Source organism: Impatiens glandulifera, chromosome 5 (assembly GCF_907164915.1).
Source record: "Impatiens glandulifera chromosome 5, dImpGla2.1, whole genome shotgun sequence".
In the NCBI taxonomy this organism is placed as follows: Eukaryota; Viridiplantae; Streptophyta; class Magnoliopsida; order Ericales; family Balsaminaceae; genus Impatiens; species Impatiens glandulifera.
Genome location: NC_061866.1, coordinates 9,398,331 through 9,423,097, shown reverse-complemented (window position 1 = coordinate 9,423,097; position 24,767 = coordinate 9,398,331). Strand labels below are relative to the sequence as shown.

Sequence of the window (24,767 nt, the reverse complement as noted above, 5' to 3'; positions counted from 1 at the left end):
TGAAAACCTTCGGTTTTTACCCAAAGATTTTTAAAAAATGGGTCAAAACCGAAAGTTTTCAATTAAACCTTCGGTTTTGACAATGCGTTTTTTTTTTAAAAAAAATTGAAAAGTCAATCAAACATAATTATTTAACAACATATTAAACCAAACCAAACCAAACATAATAACAATAATTCATAAATATTAAAACATAACGCATAAAAATATTAATTGTCATAAACCCATAATAAATCCATAATAAATCTAGAAATTAATTATTAGATGGGGTGGAAGGAGGGGGTAGTTGATTCAGTCGACTCCTCAACAATACAAGTTCCTGTTCAAGATTCTCTAATCTCTGAGACATTTCGGCCCGGTCCGCTTTGATTTCACTGAGCAAACGACCTCTTTCCGCATCCCTTAATCGGATTTGTTCCATTTTCAGCGTCATCTTTCTTACCTCTTCCTCACGTGCCGCAATTTCTGATTGTGCTATCAGATTCTGGTAACACAGAGGCAGTTTCTCCGGTGTACGCCGAAGTCTATTCCATGTCGAATCACCCATATCCTAAATACATTTCAGATATATGTATATATATATATATTAATCAAACAAAATAACGTAAACTAACATAAATCTAGATCTATAATATATATATATATATATATAAACTTAAGAAATCTAAATCTTATAATAAACAAAACAAAAAAAAACCAAATGAAACAAATTACCTGAAGAGAGGAGAAGAACCCGCGGCTTGGAGGAGGCAGGCGGCGGCGGCGGAAGAGAGAGAAAGGAGAAATGAGCGGAATGAAAAAGAGAAGGGTAAGGGTATGTATTTATAGAGGTTGATGCCGAAGGTTTTCAAAAAACTTTCGGTTTTGATATTAGTCAAAACCGATGGTTTATTAAAAAACCTTCGGAAAAAACAATTTCAAAAATTAGAATTTTTTTATTGAGCAAAACCGAAGGTTCTTTGTAAAACTTTCGGAAATGAAATTTTCAAAAAAGGAAAAACCGAAGGTTCTTTGAATAACCTTCGTAATTAAAAAACCAAGGGATTTCAAAACCGAAGGTTTTTACAAAAACCTTCGCAATTAACCCACATCCAACACTTAGAATTTTTGGGTTTTTTGTGAAGGTAAAAACCGAAAGTTCTTTGTAGAACTTTCGGTAATAATGAATAAACCCGAAGGTTTTACACCCCTCTCGGAATCTATTTTTAATAGCGAAAGATTTGTTCCTCTCGGGAGTATTTAGGAGAGGTTTACAAAACCTTCGGGAAAAACCGTCGGTAAAGGTCTTTTTTTTACCAGTGTTCTGCAGGAGCTTGGCTTCAAGCAACAGCGCTACGTAGTTCTTTGTGATAATCAAAGTGCAATACACCTTGCTAAGAATTCCATGTTTCATAAGAGAACGAAACATATTGATGTGCGGTATCATTGGATTAGAGAATCTCTTGAAGATGGGTTGTTTGAACTTGATAAAGTTCACACTGATGATAATGGTTCCGATATGTTGACAAAGGCATTGGCAAGGGAAAAGTTGAAGGTGTGTTGTTCGATCGCCGGGATGGCGAAATCTTCCTCATAGTCAGGAAAAGGGGGAGATTTGTTGGGTTTTTGTTTTCCTTGGTCAATGAGGAAAAGCCCAGCAAATAGGTCCATTTGGACCCCCACTTTATTCACTTATTTGGGAGCAATATAAAAGGGGAGAAATCTTCTTTTGCAAGAAACAAGAGCAAAAGAAAGAGAGAGAAAATCAAGAAAGAAAAGAGGGGAAAAACTTCAATTTCAGCAGCCTTAGTATTTTGATGATTGCCGGAGTTTGCACCGTTGGATCGTTCTAATTTTGGACAGCAGCTTCACAACTTCTGGGCCAACATTCTGGACGGTGGAGATCAGATTCTGAAGTCTGGAGGTCGGGGTTTCGTTGCCGGAACAGTAGCAGTTGTTTTTGGTGATATTCTTCTTTTCTTGTTCTTTGATTGTTTCTATATCCTTGATGTGCATGTTTCCAAGGGTATTATGAATTTGTATGCCTCTAGTATTGTCTAGAAAAGACTTTTGTATTGCTCTCTTGCTGGTGATAGTGGATTTTAAGCGGCACTAGGTGTCCCGTGGTTTTTACCCATTGAGGGATTTTCCACGCTAAAATCCTGTGTTGTTTGTGTGTGCTTGCTTGGTGTGTTACTCACTGTTTTAGGGCTGTGTTGATTGCATTTTGCATACCTATTTGTTAGCTTCCTCACAGGTTTAAACGGTTTGGGAAAGTGTTGCCAAACGTAGGATAAATTCCGCATTTGTTGTTTACTGTTGTGGTGCATTTCCATCAGTTTGTAAAGAAAAAGTCTAAGGGCGATAGCTTTTATGCGAATTTTTTCAAATGCTACTTTGAAGCCCTGGTCTATAATATCTGAAGAGAAAGAAATACAAGAATTCATAGCAAGAATAAGAGAACAGAAGGAAAGTTTGGGATGATATTGTTTCTGATGGCAACGCTCTCATACATACATGGAGAGGAATTCCGATTAATGAAGAGAGTTGGAAGCTCAGTCAAAGATAAAATATCCCTTATAAAATCATTACAAGGAAATGAAGGTTCAAATAGTTCTTGTTTGATGATTTGTTTATAATTCAATTGTTTATTGTTCTGTTTATTCTGTAATTTAGTTGTTTGAAACTTGTTTGATATTTTTAACAAAACTAGGGTATTTCTTCCTTTAGAATTTTTAATAAAATACACTAAAAAAATCACCACTCACACTGAAATTGTTGTTTTGCAGTAATTTCTTACACTAAGTGATTCATTCTCACTTCTCACTTAGTGAATTTCACAAGATTTGGATATGGATTTTTAGGGGTTGAAATCAGATAATGAAATAAAATAAAAAAACACATTCATTAGCATCAAGCAATACTTTTTAAAGACAAATAAGACTAAAACTGAACCCTAAAAACTAGACTACTAACACATAATTGTACTACTAACATTGAGGACTTAACTAACTAATAAAAGAAATGACTAAAGTTAAAAAAAGAAAAAGCTACCCCTATCTATAAGACTAACACAAAGTCTTTTAAAAAATCAACAAAATATGATAATGGAATAAATTATTGAATCATGATTGATCATTGTATTATTGAATAGGTCTTTCAATACAGTCATCTAGGGAGTAGAATATTGAGGAGCCAAAGCTAGTTGAAGATTGACTGTTGTGAACCCAAAGAAGAATTCATGTTTGTACCCAACTTTACTATATATAGCAACACAATTGAGACACTTTTTCTAAGAGCAAAAAAAGATGGAATTTTCATCTTAGGAACAGAAAGAAGTTCATCTGTCAATGTAGATAAATTGGACAAAAATCCACTTGAACAGAATCGGATTACCAATGGATCAGTTGTTGAAGTGTTTGTTGCCGGAGAATTTGTACATTTATTGGAATTATTGAAACAAACAAAAGTACAATAGAGTAGAAGGCCCATTGAATATAACCCATCACATAAAATGTAGTACAATGTCTAGGACCCATCTCCAGGCCTTTTCAAATAATTGTTGAACTTCAATTACTCATGAGAAAGCTTCAATCAATTTTCTTGTAATTTTATTTTGTCTAATTATATTGTTGAAGATTGATTGCTAGATTATTAATATAATTTAATTAAATGTATTTATAAATTTTTTGTTTTTATTCATTTTTAGAAAGAAAAAAAAAATTAAAATTGACCAACTTTTTGACTATCATATCTTAAGAATAAAGGGTAGGATTTAAAATTTATTGAATGTAAGTATTAATGAATGATGATCAAATCAGGATTTTATCTCCTTCAAGACCAAACAAGTTCTTCATCCAAACACATAAGTCAAATTGTACTAATGGTTGAAGATAATAGGAAATTTTTAACTAGAGAGATGATAACCCACAATTGGGTAGATTAATGGTCAACCAGTAATATATTGTCCAAGTCAAATCTATACATTAATGAAAATAGCCACCAAAACGTTCTATTCAACTTGTTTAGAGGGATGAACTAAAAGTGTAATCCTTATTGGGGGAAGACTATGTTTGGGGATCAGCCCACAAAAAAAGAAAATTATGTTAAAAATATTGACATATCTTTGATTTCTTAATTTTTTTCAATTTACTTCAATATTTACTTCTACAATTTTAAAAAAAAATGACAAATTCTATGTTCATCCATTCGTTTTATCAAGAATTTTTCCGTTGTTTTTTTAAGTGCATCACAAGTCTAACTTTTGGATTCATCTATTATCGTTATGTTTAAGAAAAACTCAAACAAGGGTCAACATATTCACCCATACTTACATAAGCACATTTGCGTTTCCACACACACACACAAATTTATAAATTAAAATTAGTGTGGACCACAAAATATTTATGGTGGACTTGAAAAGTATAAATTATTGATGAAATAGGTGGAACAAGATCAATATAGGTCTTATCTCTTTTTGCAAATTAAAAAATTAAATAATAAATTAACTTGAAATTATGTCACCTTCAAATATGGACTTAATCCTACTTTAGTTTTATTACCCCCACTCAGCTTCAATGCCATCTTTTGCCCACACGCATTATTTTCTTTTCATTTTTTTAATTTTTTATATTTATGCACATAGATAATTATGTTTAGTTTGAGATATAAAAAATGTTTATTAATAGATGATATCTATTTAAAAGTACTTTAACAATTGGACAGGGTTTGAGAATGGCTGGTCTTGGATAAGTACGACAAGACATTCTTCCAGAGGGCAGCTCATTTAATAAAAAAAAAAAATTAGTTAAAGTTATTAGATTTTAAAAATAAAAATGTGTAATCTAATGGTTTAAGATGAAAAATAAAAAAAAAAAATTATTTAGTTACGGTTCAAATCTCATTAAAAAAATACTTTATTTAACCAAAAAAAATACAATAGAATTAGTGTATCCAAATTTTGTTTTTCATATTTTGGTACACGGGGATGAGCATCCCAATTCTTTGGGCGGCACGCACTGAGTTGAGCTAAAATATTAACAAATTACAAATATATGACTAATTAATTAAAACCAAATGTCTCTAAAATTTACTAATATATGACTAATTAAGTAAAACCAAATATCTCTAAAAATATTTTCTAATAGACCTATAAAATTTGAAATGAGAATTTTTACAACGGACCTACTTAGGCTATTATTTTTCAGAATGATTTCTTAGGTCATGAACAATTAAAGCGACAAGGAAACATAACAATTCCACCATTTAAAATGGGTTGCCCACAAAACTCATTTATTAGACATAACATAAAAAGAATATATTATTAATTCTTCATTTTAAAAAAAAATAACAAACATATCTTCTATCATGAATTAGTTGTAATAAGTTTATGTAAAAGTATAATTCAAAATATATATCTATATATAATATACATATATCTATATATAATATACATATATAAACAGCCAAGGTCTAGCCTAACACATGCACGATTTTAAATCTGTTTGGTTAAGGTGGAATTATAATTGAATTTTTTTTTTTTGTCTAATTTTAATTATTATTTTGTTTATTTGATGATTTAAAATAAAAAATCGGAATTCTTGTTTTAATAAAATTAGATAAATTCAATATCCTAATTTTAATTTAATTATCTTCTTCATGATATAGTCAAAGTAAAAGTAAAACATTATTTTACAGAAAAAAGTAACAAAGTAAAAATATTAGAACTAGCCTTGTTCTGATTTAATTTTCTAAATACTTTCAATAGAGAAAATGACAATGATGGGGAATGATGGTGAGAATGTGTGAATTATTTTTGATAAAAAAAAAAATTAAATATATAATAATAATAATAATAATTTAAAATAAAAAAATATTTTATTAAAATAAATTGAGTGATGTGATGGATGAGAAAGAGAACGAAATGATGTTTGGTTAGTTATGAGGACTCTCTTAAAGTGAAAAACAAAATTGAGTCTGTATTCACACATACAATTTTCCAATTATTGATGAGTCGATATTTGTATTTTAATATTTCATTCATATCGTATATTGTATTGCAAATTTCGGTACAAAAATATCATCATATTATCATATTGTTATTTAAGTAAATCAAAATTTCGTTATGATACAAGTAACATACCAATAATAAAGAATATATATTTTTATAATTACGAAAAAAAAGTTGAAAAACATTTAACAACCAAAGTATGTTATTAAGGATTATTCACAATGTCATTATCATTATAATGTCGGATATTAGATCTGGAAAACATGTTATTCGTGTAGAGACCTTATTGTTCTTCTCGAAGACCTTTCGAATCAATTAATTATTTTTCTTCCTTAAATTTTACTCTTTTTTTACTTTTATTTTTCATATAATGTTTTTATCATTACAATTAATCGTTACCATTTGAATTCTAAAAAGACAAATTTTTAGAAATTTTATATTTCTGAAATTGACAAAATCATTTAAGTCTTCACAGAAACCCCTTAAACTTTGAAAAAAAAAAACAACTAGGTCTGAAATATCATATTTTGGTGATGCTTCTTGTAATTCTTCACATTATTTTTGTATGGACAGTTGCACTCTAAGCTAAAGCCCAAAATTTAATTAATGCATGCATTTTAGTTCGAGACACATATAATAAATAAACAAAATAATTAAAAATAATACTATATCTTTTGATAATTTTTTTATATTTTTTATCCCATCAAACAAGGAATAAAATTACTCATGAATAAAAAATAAGTTTGAATGTTAGTATCAGTTCATAACCTTTAAATCTACAACAACCTCAATATTATTAAAAATAAAATAAATAAAAAGAAGCTTGATACAAAATAGTTGAGATGTTATATGTAACATAATAACATATTGAAATACTTTTAGTCTAGCTGCATTTCATATTTTTGTGAGATTTTTTAGATGCACAAAACTTAAATAGATATAATATCATCACTCTTAAGTATTAACAAAAATCTAAAAGTATAAGTAAAATATAAAATTACAGCATATTAAATAAATAAATAAAAATATGTTTGTGGGACTTTAGGAAAAACAAAAGCTCTTATTTAAAAGAATGTTTATATGCTAAAATATATCATTCATAATCCTTTCTGTGATTATATTAGTAGTATAATATTTTTTTTATATATTTATGTAATTATTGACAGGTTGTTTATGTTGGTTTATGTGACTAGCATTTTAATCAAAATATTTTAATTATATTTTTTCAACTGTCTAGAATCTTCTGAATGAAATTCAAATTCAAATCCTACACAAATACAAACAAAAACAATGAAATAAACTATCCAAATTCAAGACAATGACTTCTCAGAGACCAGATCTCTTACAACAGTCAACTAATCTAGTCAAACATTATAAGTTTTGTGATTATTCACATGATTTGATTTCAAATTCCTTGTTTATCAAAAATAAAATTATTAAATCATTAACTATTTTCAATCACATCTTAAAATGCACCAATGATATTAAATTATACATATAAGAATGATCAAATTAGAATAATGATGGTAAATAGATAATTGATTAGACAAATTAATAAACCCTAGTCGTTGGTGTTACTGTATTTGTCTCCAATATCCATATTTGATTCTCTTGTAATAAGACAGCTAGCACAGTTGTAATGCTCGGGTTCAGTTTGACAAATGTCTCTTGAATTTAGGCCTAGTTTAATGTAAATCTGTAGACTTGTCTTAATTAAAGTTATTATTATACTTTTATTATTTTAATTTAGAATAAAATAAATCTTAGAATAGTTGCATAATAATATTGATTTTTTTAATAAAAATAGGGTATAAACATTTACTTATAATATAATAAATAATTTTCTCAGTTAAAGTAATATATAATAATATAATGGTCATAAGTTTGAGAATGGCGAGTCAACTCGTAAGAAACCAACAATTTGATCACAAATAATGTTTTGTGCATTGTGTTGTGCGAGAATCCAATAATTTATAATTAAATGTTATAATATATATATATATATATATATATATATATATATATATATATATATATATATATATATATATATATATATATATATATATTATTGTTTGATTTTTAATTTTTAGTCAATATTAAAAGTTAATGTTTTTTACTTACTCTTCTCAAATAATAAATATTTATTTTCACTTTTAATAATGTTATTTTCATTAATAAATAATATAAAATAAATAAAACTATTTTTTTTATATTAGTACACAAATGTTACAAAAACACATTAATTGAAATTATTAGTGGTTATATATTTTTAATATATTAAATTATGTCTTTTATTCAACTTTTATGTAAAATCGTGTTAAAAATATTTAATTTAATATAAAAAAAAATTAATTTAGGTTACTAACATTAATTAATAATAGCGTTAGGATAACAAATTAAATAAATTTAATTTGAGTTGTATATTGTAAGCCAACACAATACCTTTTTATATTTTTTGGAGGGTATTCCAAGAGTTGAGTAGTGGTTATAGTCCTAAAAACTATTTCATTTTTTTTTAATATTTAAATTTTGAAATAAACCTATTTTAACCTGTTTTCATAAAGTTGTTAATAAATTTATTATCTTTTTTAATAAAATTAAAATTTATCCATCTAATTAAAATATATTTGTGTGCAGTTACACATAATACATGATAAATAATTATTAATTTACTATTGTTATAAATTTTAATATTATAAATATTAAATAAAAATAATAATTAGTGAATAAAATATTAAATTAAATAATTAGATTTGTTCATATCAAAAACAGTTCTAAATTCTGATTATATTATTAGCAGACCAAATATACCCGGACCTTTACAAAGTCCAAACATTCCTATTTAAAACATTTAAATTTAAGTTCGAAACTTTGAATGGATGGTTCTCTTACTTTTTCACACAAATGGAAAGGGGTTCAATGCCTTCATTGTGTTTCCTTCTAATACAAATATTGTGTTATTTATCTAAGTAGCACGTTATGATTCACAGTAATATTGTGTTTAATTAACGACATTGTTAATTTCAATTGTTTCATGTCATCAGCACAAATTATATATTGAATCGTGGCATGTCGTGGTCACAAATTATATAGTGAATTGTGTCATGTCGTGCTTACAAATCTTATCAGGACAATCACAACTTTATCATATTTCTCAACTTTAGTATACGATGTTTGCTAAGTTATAGCAGTTAATATTAATAAAAAATAGTTTTTATTAATTTAATTTTTAAAAGTTAGAATGTTAATATAAATTCATAACATTTTAATTAACAATAATATTTATATTATTTATCAAAAATAAATAATATAAATAAATAGTTATATAAAATTAATTCACATATATATTAATTGTTTCTTACAATTTTTTAAAATATTTTTATTACTATACTTAAAAAACTTATTTAATTTGAAGGAGGTATATATTTACCTATAAAAATTAATAAAAAAAAGAAAAAATGTGACAAATAAACAAAAATAAGGAAAATGTTTTCTAAATTCACTAATTTTTGAGAGACTACTTTAGGGAAAACAAAAAAATCCTTATTTAAAAGATCACATTAATAATCGTATTCATAAGTTTGTATTTATACTAGTAGCTTAATTGTTTATTTTTTATTTTTGTTAATGTAATAATTATTGGCAGATTGTTTATGTTAGATATATTTTTCATAAATTAAAAAATAAAAATTATTAAAAGATATTGTTTATTTAATTGTTATTTAAGATTAGAATTTAGTTTTTTCAGTGTTTAGTGATTAAATGAGGTTCAAAATTTTTATTTATTTTTTTTAATGTAAAATAATAACATTAACCTATAACCCTAACATCTCCTTCAACTTTAAGAGATAGAGACGTTCTAAATGTAAATCAAACTCAGTCTCAAACTTTAAATGATATCACATTAAGCTTCAACTATCATAACTTTACGATTTTATCATAAACGAATGAATATCAATCTCCTAACTAACTTATTAGATTTTTAATTAATTTATTATAATTATAAAAAAAAATGTCTCTTCCCAAAATTCTCCCGCTAGCTCGATTACTACATCCTTCACATTTAGAGACAAAAACAGTAAACTATATATTTATTTAAATATAACTATTTTGTCCCTCCCGAAGAAAAGAAGATCATAACATTAGGATTTTTGTAAGATACTGATAAGATCTCAAATCTTTTTTCCCGGTTTACATCATTATTAAGAAAACATTTAATATGTCAAAAACTTTTATAAATATTTTTTCAATTAATAAAAAATAAATTAATTTTTATTTAAAATAAATCTTTAACTAATTATGATAGCGAGTATAACAAAGTTGGAACCTCAATTAATAATTGAGTATTTTTTTTTTTTTTGTATAGAATGACATTAATTTTTAATAAATATGTAATTTATTTATTATTATTATTTTAAGTAATGAAATAATGTAGTAATTATTAATATACTTAAAATATCACAACTTATTAAAATATTATAATTTAATTCACACCCTAGATTCTAAATAGAATATCATATAACCAAATAAGATTACCCCCTTTCAACTTCACTTCACTCCTCCATTGCTCCGCCATGGCAGCTTCTCTCCAAACCTTCATCTTCTTCCTCCTCTCACTGTTCTTCTACTCGATCTCTTCAATCTCATCGATTCACACTCCGCATAACGATGCCATTTCCATACTCGCATTCAAATCCAAAGCCGATTTATCAAACACACTTCCTTTCTCACATAACACAACTCAGTTCTTCTGCAAATGGAAAGGCGTTCAATGTTTCAACTCTAGAGTTATCCGTCTCGTTCTTCAAGGTTTCAATCTACGAGGAATCTTCGCTGAAAACACACTGAGTAGACTCAATCAACTCAGAGTACTCAGCCTACAGGATAACTCGCTCACCGGTGTCATTCCCGATCTTTCTAACCTAATCAATCTGAAGTCTCTGTTCCTCGATCATAACTCCTTCTCCGGCGCCATTCCTCCGACTATTTCATCGTTTCATCGTCTTAAAACGTTAGATCTGTCGTTCAATAACCTAACAGGTTTGATTCCGAACTCTTTAAATGATCTAAATCGATTGTACTACCTCCGTCTAGACTCGAATAACCTCAACGGTTCCATTCCTCCAATCAACATCGCAACTCTCCAGATCTTCAATGTTTCGAGAAATCATCTCTCCGGCGCTATTCCGGTAACGCAATCTCTGATTAAATTCAGTTCATCTTCGTTTTCCTTCAATCCAAATCTCTGCGGAGAGATTATTAAGATAGAATGCAGTTCTCACCAGCCTTTCTTCGGCGTGGAGAACTCTAACTCGAATTCGAACTCACCGCCGCCGTCAATGGCCGCGATTGTGCTGAATACCGGAATCAATCGGAGTCCTAAGAATCACAAACGTATGTTAGTAATCATCGGCTTCTCCACTGGCATATTCGTCCTAATCGTCACCGTTCTCTGTTTCGCATTCACTCTGAAGAAACATAAACAGAAACTGAAACGGAAACAGAAACAGAGCAATGGAGGTGGTCAAACGATGGCGTCGGATTCTTCTGCAACCGCTCACGCGGCGGTAGTGATGAGGATAGAGGAGGAGAATGAGTTGGAAGAGAAGGTAAAGAAGATGCAAATGGGGAGAAGCGGGAGTTTAACATTCTGTGCCGGCGAATCGCAACTGTATTCGCTTGAACAATTGATGAAAGCTTCGGCGGAGCTTTTAGGTAAAGGATCAATTGGAACGACTTACAAAGCTGTTCTTGATAATCGTTTGATTGTTAGCGTGAAAAGGTTGGAGAGTTCTAGAATGGCGGGAACGAACAAGGAGCAGTTCGAACGGCATATGGAGTCGGTGGGTGGTCTCCGGCATCCGAATCTGGTTCCGCTTAGGGCTTATTTTCAGGCTAAACAAGAAAGGTTACTGGTCTATGATTATCAACCCAATGGAAGCCTCTTCTCTCTCGTTCACGGTAAATATCTAAATTTCTTCTTCTTTTTTTTTTTTACATCAAAACCAATTTCAGTTTTAATGGATCAAAATCGGTTATATTTGTTAATAGTTAGTTAGTCAGTTAGTTAGTAGTTAGGGCAGAAGTTCAAACTTTCATTGAATATTTAAATATCCGAAATTAAACAAGTTTATATTAAGGGATTAATTTTAATTAGTACCAAAAGCTTCAAAATCATCAATCATTTCATGACAATTGATGAAAGTAGAAGTTTCCTGGAGGTGGAGTCGTCTTGGATTTATTTTAACAAAACCAAAAAATATATATTATTTAAAAAAAAAAATAAGTCAGTTATTTAAAAAAGTAACTATGACAATGGTAAAATCCGAAACTTTTTATCTTATTAAATTCTAATATTTATCAAATTCATAATCGAATCAATTTGGATTGGATTTTGGTGGGTAGGTTTGGATAATTCAATTCAATATATATTTTTTATCTATTTTTTTTACTAATTAATATTTAAAATATTTAATTTTTTTTTTTTATAAACTAATTAATTATAAAAAAATTAGTGTTATTTTTTTAATAATACAACTTGTTATAATTAATTTTGTTTATTTGTACTATATTTTATTTATTTTTGATAAAAAAAATTGTTAATTTTAAATATTTAATTAACTATTTAAAATTTGATAGCTACTATTGGAAAAAAAAAAAATAATAATAACAATATTATATTAGGTTGAAATAACCATCTAGGAAAATAAATTGAAAAAATATTTTTATTTGAATTTTTTTGAATAATTAGTATCCAATATGAATCAAATTCAAATCCAATCTTAAGTAGTTAATTTAAAAATAATATTTTGGATTAGATTCGATTATGGTTTAAATGCTCCCTTGAAATTCAAATTTTGGATTAGTTTGGATTATGGTTTAAATGCTCACTTTTGGTAGGGTGATTATAGGTTTAATTTTTGGATTATTCGAGTATTTTGAATTTTATTTTCTTTTAGTAAATTCAAAAACGGAACCAAATTCAAATAAACTTTATTAAAATAAAATTGAATTTAATTTTTGATTTTTTTAATATATATTGTATATAATTTTTTAATTATATTTAATAAATTATATTAAAATAAATAATAAAAAATGAATTTAATTTTTGGTTTGGTTTTGAATTAAACAATATGAAAAATAAATCGAAAACTGTATTTAAATTTAAATTTAATTAAAATTTAAGTTAAAAAATGAAATTTATGTTTAATTAGGGATAAATAAGTGTAAATTGAGAAGAAGACATAAAATTAAAATTGTACAAGTGGATGAGATATTTTATTCATAAATTATTTAGCATTAAATAATATTTATTAAAAATAAAATTATTTGGGAATGGGTAAAAATTGTTGGTGCTTGCATTTATTACTACTGACATAGAACTGACATAGCACGAATTATTAAAACATAAGCATTAAGAACTTGTTTGATATGGCTTTTCTATGATATTATTATTTTCTTAGAAAACTACTTTTGAATCACATAAATATAATTCTAACCATCAAATCATTCACTTTATTAATTAAAATTATATTTTATATTTTATTAAATTTAAATAAAAAAATACAATTAAAAATTAAAAAAACACTCAAATATCTAATATCAAACAAGCTTATAAAGTTTATTTTCCTACTCATTCATTGTGGTAAGTTGCAGATATAATAGTAATCTTTATTAGATGTTTTGGTCTCTTTGACCATTAGGTAAAAGACATCTTGACTCTCTCAATTTGACACAAAATATTTTATTTTGAATACTATATCATCTATATCTTGATTTAAATAAGATAACGATTATGTAACTTAGCTTAAGGAAACTTATATATTCATAATCATATATTTGGTGCCATTTAAGGTTATTTTGATTCTAGCTTATTTATTAAATGATCAAATACATTATACATTATTCTAACTTAGTAGATCTCTAACGGTTTAATGTGTTTGATACGCCTAATTGCACATTTTTCTCATGTTAGTTTGGTTTTGTTAAACGTTCAAATACGTTTTATTTTATTTGCTCAAACTACTAATTTGATTTGTATGTGTTTCAAAATGGACACTTTTGTGTTTAATGTTAGAATTTAATTATTTAAAATGAGTTTTTGGATTGAATTAGGTTCAAAATCTACAAGAGCAAAGCCACTCCATTGGACATCATGTCTAAAAATAGCAGAAGACATAGCCCAAGGCCTCTCCTACATCCATCAAGCATGGCGCCTAGTCCACGGAAACCTAAAGTCGGCCAATGTTCTCCTCGGCAGCGATTTCGAAGCCTGCCTAACCGACTATTGCCTCTCAACCCTAACCTCGGTCGAAGACTCAGATTCCCAGCCCTATCTAGCACCCGAGGCTCGAAAATCTAACAGTCGAGAACCAACCGTAAAGTGTGACATCTATGCATACGGTGTTCTATTGCTCGAGCTTCTAACAGGAAAAGCTCCTAATGAGCATCTGAATGCCAAGCCGAGTGAGCTTGTGAAATGGGTTAGGTCAATTAGAGAAGAACATGATGGGCCTGAGGAAGATCTGAGGATGGTGATGTTGCTTGAGGTTGCGGTTGCTTGTCGTTCGAGTGCTGCGGAACAAAGGCCGACAATGTGGCAGGTGTTGAAGATGATTCAGGAAGTTAAGGAGTCGGTTTTGAATGTGGATGGGAATCATGAATTCAACGAGAACGAAGAAGAATCTATGTGAGATTTTGATTTTGAGGTTGTTGGTTTTGTTTCAAGAAAAATGTTTTTTGTTTTGTTTTTGTTGCAACTTTCTATGTTTTAAGGATGTTATTGTAGTGTTAGGAGGAGACATGAGTGTATATATTCATTAGTAATGGAGTTTATTTATTTCTGGATTAGTGGTTAATTTGTTTTATTTCTTAAATTATTGGATTGAGATTTAGTTATAATTTGGTGAATATAGTTTGTGTCCTTTAGATCGGGATTAGTATTATTTTACAATTACATTTAAATTTTTTTAAATGATTCTTTTGTGAAAATTTGTAGCTTTATTTTTTTTTAGTGATTAGTGATTTTTTTTATAAATATTTAAATCATGTTAGAATTATTTTTATAATTTCTTTTTTTTGATTTATGCAAAACTAGAATTAAAATCATATGTATTTTGAATCAAAATAAAGTTACGTTTTTTAAAATAAATTCAAACTTGTCAAATAAGTTAATCTCATTCTCATCCCTAAATAGGACAGTTAAATTGTTATTATTTATAAACTCATAATTAAAATTGATAATTTACTTCAACCTCACTTTAAACAAATATTAGTTATATATTATTATTATTATTGTTATATATATATAATTAAATATAAATTTAATTAAAAAATAATAATATATAAATACAAGTTAATTTATTTGAATAAATAATTATAAATATATTTATATAAAAATCAAATTATTTATACACTCGTAAAATCGTATTATTATTATACAATTAAAATCACAAAGTTTAACTTATTTAATAATTTATATAATCCATAATAGTTTATTTTTAATGTTAAAGTTTTAAAAATTAACTTAAAATTTTAATTATTTTAGTTTTTAGTTTTGAGGAGTTGGACATAGTAATTGTTAAAAATATACAATGTTACAAATGTGTTATTTTAGTAGGACAAGTGGTTGGTAGACTAATTATTTAGTGAGTAAAGATTATGGATTACATTTGGGTGGATAATTGGCTGAAATTCAAGATTGATGAGAAACTTAAAGAGAAAGATTAATCAATGTTTATTTAATTATATGTTATGATGATTTTACTATATAGAATTAAGTATTTGAATGATGGAATATGTGCATTAAAACCTGCTATGGCTTTTATGATTAGGAATCAAGTGAAGAGTTTAATGTGAAAAATTACCTTCAAAGGGAAGCTTATTTGATTTAGCACGATTTGGATTTGGATATGATATCCACTATAAAATGTTTTTCTATTTTTTTTTATTCTAGTAATTTAATTCGAATATTAATTTAGATGTTAAGATAATATTAAAATAAATATATTATTTTATTATAAAAATGTTTGTCATTCTCCTATGAAATAATTAGAAAGAAATGGAATGGTTTTTAATGGTGTAACAAAAGAGATTGTTCATTCTCAAGAAAACAAATAGAGTTTTTTCTAATTTTTTTTTTTTTTTTGTGAACCAATCTTTCTTGATGGTATATCTTTGTCTTCACGTTTGATTTAGATTGATAAAAGATTACTTGCCATTCATTTAAGATTGATAGAAGACTTTGTGAGTTTATTGATAATGATTATTCTAAATATCCCTTGTTGCATTTGACATGTTACAAAGTTTTTGTGCCCTTACATATTAAGAAATTAACAACTTTGATATTTTTATTTTTTTAAAAGGTCTATATATATTAAAAATAAAAATAAAAAATCGTTTAAGCACCATAATAAAGAGTGATATAAAAAAATAAGAAAAAATGGTACTCAATAAGTTACTGAGTTCGTAAATTTCCGAGAATAACGATTAACTCTCTGACATACACTACTGTCTTTTCGAACGAATCTCAGAAAACAGGCCCGAACCTGATGTGTAATAAGTGAGGTAATTGTCTCAGGCCCAAATATTTTTGGGGCACCAAAATCTTAAAAATAAATAAATTATAATGATATGTTAATGGGCTTATTTTTAAAAAGCCCATAAATAATAACTTAATTTGTATTCAAAAAAATAAAAATAAAAAACTATTTTACTTGGAGAAAAGAATCGCACGATTCTCATTTATCAACAAAATCAAGGAAAAAGAAAAAAATTAAGAACAAGCATTCTGGAAAAAGAAAAGGAAACACTTCCCCAAACCCCAAGTCCGTCGTCGATCCTTCAACTTACCGGAATCGGAGCAGAAAACTCGGTCGTCTCCTTTCCCAAGCTCTTGGGCCTTTTTCGCTCGTTCCAGCCTTGTCTCTCGGCACTGCGCCACTGCCTACTAGAGTTCTTCCTCCGATTTCGGTGAGATTTTGGTTCGATTTACTTGATTATTTTTGGTTGTTGAGGACTTGTCTGGTGGAATGGTGGATTCACAATCTATATCTTGCATTATTGCATAACGGAAGTGCAACATTATGGTTAATCATAGATTCATAGAATGCTGGTTAATCTATAAAATTTTTAATGCAGATTATAATTTAGAGTTTTATCAAGCATGCCTCATATAAGAAAACAATTGTCTGGGGCAGAAAAAAGAAAGAAAAAACAAAAAGAAGATGTTTTAATTCAAAACCATGTAGGAAGTCTTAATAAGTATTTCACAAGCGATCAAATAGTAGAGTAGAAAAAATTATTGAGAAAGTTGATTATGCAAACTTGATCAATACTTTCGCTTCAAAAAATGCGAGACGAGTAATATTCAAGTGACTATGTACTAGTTCGGAACATGAATTTTATATTTTGTTTGGATCTTCTTTGTTTTTTTAGTATTTATTTATGACATATTGTTTTGATGATATTTTATTTCTAGAATTAATGTTACAAATACTATTATATTTAAATCGATAAAAAATATATGTATGAATATTAAGTTTTGAAAGCACCAAGTTTTGTGCTCACCTCAGGCCTCGAAATCTCAGGTCTGACACTGTCAGAAAGCGTCATAATAATATAATTATGAATGATACACATCGAACGACTAAGATGGTCATTGAAAGTTCGACGATTTTTCTCCAACCAGATAGCCCAAATTTTATAGTAACTACCCAAAGACTCAGACATCACTCAACGAATCACAATAATACTCTAAGAAAAACTCCAAATAATGGTCACCACTCGACAATGCAAAAATAAGCCCAAATTTCATAGTAACTACCCAAAGACTCATACATCACTCAACGAATCACAATAATACTCTAAGAAAAACTCCAAATAATGGTCACCACTCGACAATGCAAAAATAAGTGATATGTCGATTCAACATCTCCGCGACACATACGACTAGGCATAATACAATCTTAAAAATCTTGATATTATCCTATTAAACTTTTTAATCTTTGTACAACATAAATTATAATTATAATTATAATTTTTATAATTGAAAAGGTTAAAATAAAAAATTTGTAATATATATATATATATATATTATTAAGATATTGATTCGATAAATTACTTAACTCAATTAAAAATAAATAAATTTATTTGATATATTAACTAAAAAAATCAAATGGATCAATCATTTCTCTTTCAATTGTTTCTTCTTACAACCACTCTTTCCTTATTCAACTTCATTGTCAAGTCTACCTCTAACTCTAAAATTATAATTTTTCAAAAAACTTAAATTACATCAAGGTTATAATTAACTTATATATGATATGATTTATGAACCATGAATAAATTTGATGTTTGTACATAGCAACTTCTTAATTAACTCTCATTTAGTTAGTTAATTGCAACATTAATAATTGGAGATCTTCCACTACACTTCTCCAACCTAATCTCAAACAAATCTCCTTCGGACTCTTCATCAAACTCGCCCAATCTTTTCGGACCACTCTTAACTCCAGACCGGTTTAGCCATTGCGGATCGATTCTCCCCATCGAGAATAGTTCCTTGCTGTCTTCATAACCAACCGAAGACGATTTCTTCACATTTGGTCCGATGAAACATGGATTTGGTGTTCGATGAATGTTGGCTGGTGCGTATCTAAATGGGCTTTGTCCAAAGTTGATCAAAACCGTCACCTCTCCCCCATTTGCCCATATTGTTGGGTAGAGTGGAGCGCCAAACTCGTCGGTTTTGCACTCGATAATGTGGACAGATTCCGAATCGATGGTGAAGAAGACTTTTTTTTGGATGGGGTTGTAACCACATCCGATTACCTTTTCGGTTTTAGCCCATGATGTGTTTTCTGATCCGGGAAAAGTTTTCTCTCCTGTCAAAGGAAATATTTTCTTTTATTAGTTGCGGCTGGGATATTCATGACTTGTGGGACAACACTTAGTAAAATAGAACATTTGGCCTAACTCATTATTGCTTGTCCCAGAAGTTATTTCAAAAGAATAAATTATAATTTTTTTTAAATGATTTATAGTAATTTAATTAAAACCCCAAAAAAGAAAACGATGATACCGAGTTTATAATAAAACAAAATTTTACTCTAATTTTAAGAAACAAATGAGTAATTGTTTCCACTTTAAATTAATGTGTTCCTATATATGGTAGGTTATATATAAGGATGTCAATTATAATTCATCTTGTTTCGATTTGAATTAATCCGTTTAAACAATTTTTCATAAGTTTGACGCTAGTTAACTAGGGATGGGACGAGCTCTGTCCAAACTCCACTGGAATATTACTAAAAATAAATTTATTTATTTTTCATATTTTATAAAAATAATTATATTTATTTCCTTATAATAATATAAAATTTTAATATATTAAAATATATATACTAAAGAGAAGGTGATATATCACTTTAATATTTAGTAATAAGAAATGTATATATTTTTTAATATTAGTAGAATTACTCCCAATCTCCGAACCCGATTGAGTACTTGTTATCCCTATGCTATAACAAAATATAAAACTTATATAGACGTGGTCAACAAAGATTCTCTAAAACCAAAAAAGACAGAAATTATAATAAAAAATATTTGCAAAGTAGTTGAATAGGTTTAGGATTGTAAGTTGACTTTACATTAAAATTGTCATCCCTAATTATATATCTATCTTTTCTTAAACATGGTTATATAAATCATTGGATAGATTAATTGAACTAATTTTGTTCTTAATTAAAGGTTATGGATAATCTTAAAAAGAAAAAAAGAAGAAGACTATAAACATGCCAAATTGCAAATGAAGTCCACCCACATTTGTAGTTGCAAATTGGTGAGAAAAGAACCTACTCTTTTCTAATGTTATGGAGACCCCACTAATTCCCAATTTTACTCACTCTATCTTCTATAAATCCTTAAAAGTGCAATTTCTACTATTCCATTCACATAAGGTGCGATTCGATTCGATCATAACCAAGATTTCCCTTTATGACTTTTTAAACCCACTCATCAAAAAAAAATTTAAAAAAAAAAAACATACTTACCTCGGAGCCAAACAGAACCATCTGAAACAAACCCAATTGATCCTGAATTATAAACACCTGGAACCTTCCATGGAACTACAGATGATGAAGAAGAAGACCCTCCTGTTGTTAATCCAATTGACAACAAAATCTTCTCCATTTCTCCTCCATCCTTCCCATAAAGCTTCATCTCTTCCATTTTCTTTCTCCCATTGTTACATTCTGTTTTACCATTTGGGCTGCTGCAACTCTCTTTCATTTCCTCCACTTCTTCATCATTAACAAAGTTTTCATGATCTTCTTCAGACAACATGATTGTTATCTCAAAATAAGCTTCCTGTGGAAACGATGAATGATTTCCCAATAATGGACCAGGCAATGGTAAAGCCGCCTTAGCTATTGAACAATGACCCGTATTCTGTTTCTTTAAACCCGGATTAATCCTCAATTTCTGCAAAAAATCAGCCGATCCTTGACAAATTTCCCAACTTGATTCCATTTCCAATTCAACTCTGTTTACATCAAGATTCCCTGCCGCCATGCATGGACCTAAAAGGGCTGCTGCCCGGATCACCGGAGAAGACCAAACGGGACTTGAAAAGGCGAATCTTGACCATCCGTTTTCGACAGCTTCTGTGATTAGAGATGGGTTATCGGCCCAACTGAAAACGGGTTCTTTTCTAGGGAAGATGTAGTAATTCATGAACGGATGACGATATGGGCTCTTTTGATAATTAAGATTTGGAGTCCCGGTTTGTGATGTAATTCCTGATTTGTTTTTTTGATTATCGGTTGAATCTTTATGGTGATCGGTAATTCGCCGGAATATCCAGAGGATTATTACTAGAACGCCGGCTGAGGCCACCACCGCCGCCGCAACATGTACCCATTCTAGCATATTTTGTGTATGTTTAGAATCTTCTTAAATATTTATGTATATATAATAGGGAGAGAGAGAAAGATAAGAAATGGAAGTGGAGGGATGGAAGAAATGGAAGTGGAAGGTTTGCTATTTGTGATGAAAAGAGAAGCCTTTATCTTAGAGCTTGTTTGTATGGGTTTGTAACCAAATATATATATATATAAGTTATTTAAATATTTAGTTGATTTAATTAATAAATTATTTTTATTTATTTAAAATTTCAATTTAAAAAGAATAAAATATGAATATTTTAGTATTTTAATTAGTAGATTAGTTGATTTAATTGTTAGAATGACAATAATATGATAAAGACCTAATTTTTAAAATTTAAGTAAAATTTCAAAAATCCCAACAAATCTATAACAAACTAGCTCTAAGAGCTGTTTGATTTAGGTTTTGGATTAAAAAAAATATTTAAAAAAAATTAATGATCGTTCTATCCTCTAAATATATGATATACAAAAATGAGAGAAAATATTAAATAAAATAATATTTTGATAAATTAAATAAATAATGAAAGAAGAGAAAATATTAGGTTTGGGATAAAATTCTAGAAAAAACCAATATCAAACAAGTTTCAACTTGCTTTTTACATTCTTAGATTTTAAATGATTTTTATATAAAACTTAACCCACGATCACTTCATTTTTTTTATCTACTAAAAACAAAAAATACTTATTATTTAATTATTTAAAATTAATTTATTATCTAGAGAGATTTTTTTTAAAGGATATTTTGGTCTTTAATTAAAAAAAAAAACTAATTTAAAAAAAAAATAAATTAATCATACAATTTTGTTTAGGAAAAAACAAAAATCAAACGAGGTGTAGTAAGAGAAGTCCGGTCCACCTCGGCCGGCCATTTTATTAAGGTGTTAGGATGATTGAAAATAATTTGTTAAGGGAAAGAGAGAGGTCAAATCAATTAAATTGATTATTTAGGGTTAGTTTGATTTTGTTTATTAAATTTTATTTGTTAAATATTTGAGTGTTAGTAGAAATTATTTACTTTAATTAATTAGATAAATTTTGTCTATTTCATTGAGTAAATTCAATCTGGTAGCTTATTTTCAATTGCAACAATGAAGAAAATCAAATATAGCCTTGGTTAACTTATTGTTTAATCCTTAATGTTCATGTATACATCCTATAAGACTTAATTAATTTCTAATGAAAATTATGCTAAGTAGATTTGACCTAATATATTTCTTTAATGTGTCTAAAGAGAATGAATAAACAGCAAAGCATATCAAATTTAATCTATAATATGGAATAAAATCACTTCAAAATTAATTAAATAATAAGTTAATTCAACGAGAGGCACCGACCTAGTAAATAAAAATAGGATTTAATCTTATATATACATGTATGACATATATATATATATATCCAATGTAAATCAACAATTATAATTAATTAATAATTGAGATACTTAATTCTCTTATAATAAATAAATTGGTTATCAATAATTAAGTAGGTAAACAAAATCATGAAATCGTTAAAACATAATTATTCAATTCAAATCAAATTAAATCAACCAAATATATAAATTTAACAATTATCGATTTATTCGTGAATCAACCCGATTATTATTAAAATTTAAAAATAAATATAATTTAATTCCAATTTCAAAATATTAAAATAGATATTTTAAAATATATAATAAAATGTACTTTTTTCATATAAAATAAAATTCTTTTATATTAAACTGATTATTATATAATTTATTATTATTGTTGTTACTAATTTAAGGTTATTAATGTATATATATATATATTATAATTATTTTACTATTATATATATTAAAATAAGATACTATTTATCACAATACATATTTAAATATTTTTTTTATATTATAATTTTTTAGTATAAATAAATGTTTTGTTTTAATTGTTTGGTTTAAACCACTAATTTTCATTATATACATTGACCTGTAAAAAACATTAAATAAAAATATTATTATTTGTACTGTAGTTTTTTTTAACCTAATAGTTAGTAGGATAATAATAAATGGAAATTCCTAAAATAAAACTATTTGTTTGATCCTATCTTATAGTCTATCTCTAATAATAACCGTAGGTTGGTAACTTAAAATTTTCATTTTACTAAAAGTGAAAAATAAATATTTTAATTTTGTAATATTATTTAAAAATTTATCAAACATTATTTTTTGTTTATTTTCTTTTAATCTAATTCAATCCACATTTATACTAAATACAAATAAATTTAATTGTACTTTTAATTTTAATACTTTAAAATAAATATAATTGTCATTATAATAGTACGTAATTATTACACAATATTAATTTATAGAATGACAAATTATATTTTGTTTAGAGGAGAAGTACAGTGTATCTTGTTAAATTTATAAAAAGTCAAAAATCTAAAACATATCTTTAGTTGTGTCTTACATGTCAGGAGCAAAACTTACTCGCCAAATTATGCTAAATGTCAATATATAAATAAAATATGTTCGGTTCACACGCAAAGAAAACAAAATATGTTTTCAGGTGGAATTATTTGTGTAAATTTTTTAAATTAAAAACAAAATTAAAAGTTTAAGAATTTTACTTACATTTAAATTAAGTTAAAATTCAGTACAACCCATCATTAAACATAATTGAAAATATAAATAATTTCATTTTTGTAGTTCAATTTATTTAAATATTTTCATGTCTTATATATTTAAATAAATATGCTTAATATTATCATTTCAATAGAATTTCGTGAGCACACACACATAATTATATACTATTTTTTCAATAATACATATATATCTAATTTATTTAATCTATGTTATAATTAATTGACAACATTTTTTTAATCTCTTTGTGAATAAATATATCGTTTTATTGTTACGGGCCACAATAAAATGTTGAAAATGACTATTTGAGAACATAATAAATATCATAATACAAAGACAAAACAATAAGTAATATATAAGCTATAGGTTTAAACTCAAAATCCTTAATTGAATAGATGTGGTAGAATCTTGATGAAATAAGTTGGACTAAATCCAAAGTTTAAAATTTGAAACACAAAAGATAGAAATGACAAGTAAGACTATGTTTAGATTAATGTAGGGAAGAGAAAAAATATTTTCCTTATCTCTAATCTTCAAGCTTGCAATAGAATTTTGGTAACGGCGACGAAAATACAAATATCCGAGATAACTTCGATCATTACATGAGATTTTTTTATGGGATGGTTAACATTTATGAGCTACAAAGTAAGTGCACTATGCTGAATATCAATATTTTATGGATAATCTAGAGTAGTTTCTTATTCAATGATCAAAATAGTTTTAAAATTTTAATTTTGTTAATAATAAAATAAGGATATTGAATATTTAACTAATGAATTAAACAATTTAATATAAAAAATGATTGATAATATGAGAATAATTTATTTCTATTTAATCCATATCAAACAAATCCTCCATATGTTTTTAGTTAGTGGCAATGGAATGAAATCTTAATTAATTGAAGAGTTCTCTTTGTAGGGGCATGTTTCATGAGTATTTAAAAAAATCCAAATAATTCAACATCTCACAACTCAATCAATTATTTAAGCAATCAAATAAAATATTAAATACATATTTTTTATTCTATAGAACTTTTTTAACATAACCATTATAATATTCAAGATATACTCATTTTAATAATTCATTTTCTTAACCATCCAAGTTATTTAATATGATTATTTTTATTTTTAAATAACCCCACATCAAACAAGCCGGGACAATTGGAAGGGGCTTGGAATGATGTGAAGAGACATTAAGAAAGCATCTATGTATCTGTTGAAATGTAGTAGTCACACCTAAG

The 24,767-nt window shown here is 27.1% G+C and overlaps 2 protein-coding genes across 2 annotated transcripts; one reads left to right on the top strand and one right to left on the bottom strand.

Annotated features, from left to right (window-relative positions):
- Positions 1-10,561: 10,561 nt before the first annotated feature.
- On the top strand, positions 10,562-14,868 carry LOC124939754 (probable inactive receptor kinase At5g67200). Its single transcript, XM_047480193.1, has 2 exons — positions 10,562-11,953; positions 14,108-14,868. Exons 1-2 carry the CDS (start codon positions 10,567-10,569, stop codon positions 14,683-14,685), a joined length of 1,965 nt encoding a protein of 654 aa, XP_047336149.1. The 5' UTR covers positions 10,562-10,566; the 3' UTR covers positions 14,686-14,868.
- A 3,439-nt stretch (positions 14,869-18,307) lies between these two features.
- LOC124940578 lies at positions 18,308-20,991 on the bottom strand. The gene is made up of 2 exons (XM_047481105.1): positions 20,044-20,991; positions 18,308-18,876 (listed from the first exon to the last, which is right to left on the bottom strand). The coding sequence occupies exons 1-2, from the start codon at positions 20,918-20,920 to the stop codon at positions 18,383-18,385; spliced, it is 1,371 nt and encodes a 456-aa protein (XP_047337061.1). The 5' UTR covers positions 20,921-20,991; the 3' UTR covers positions 18,308-18,382.
- Between the last annotated feature and the right edge of the window lie 3,776 nt (positions 20,992-24,767).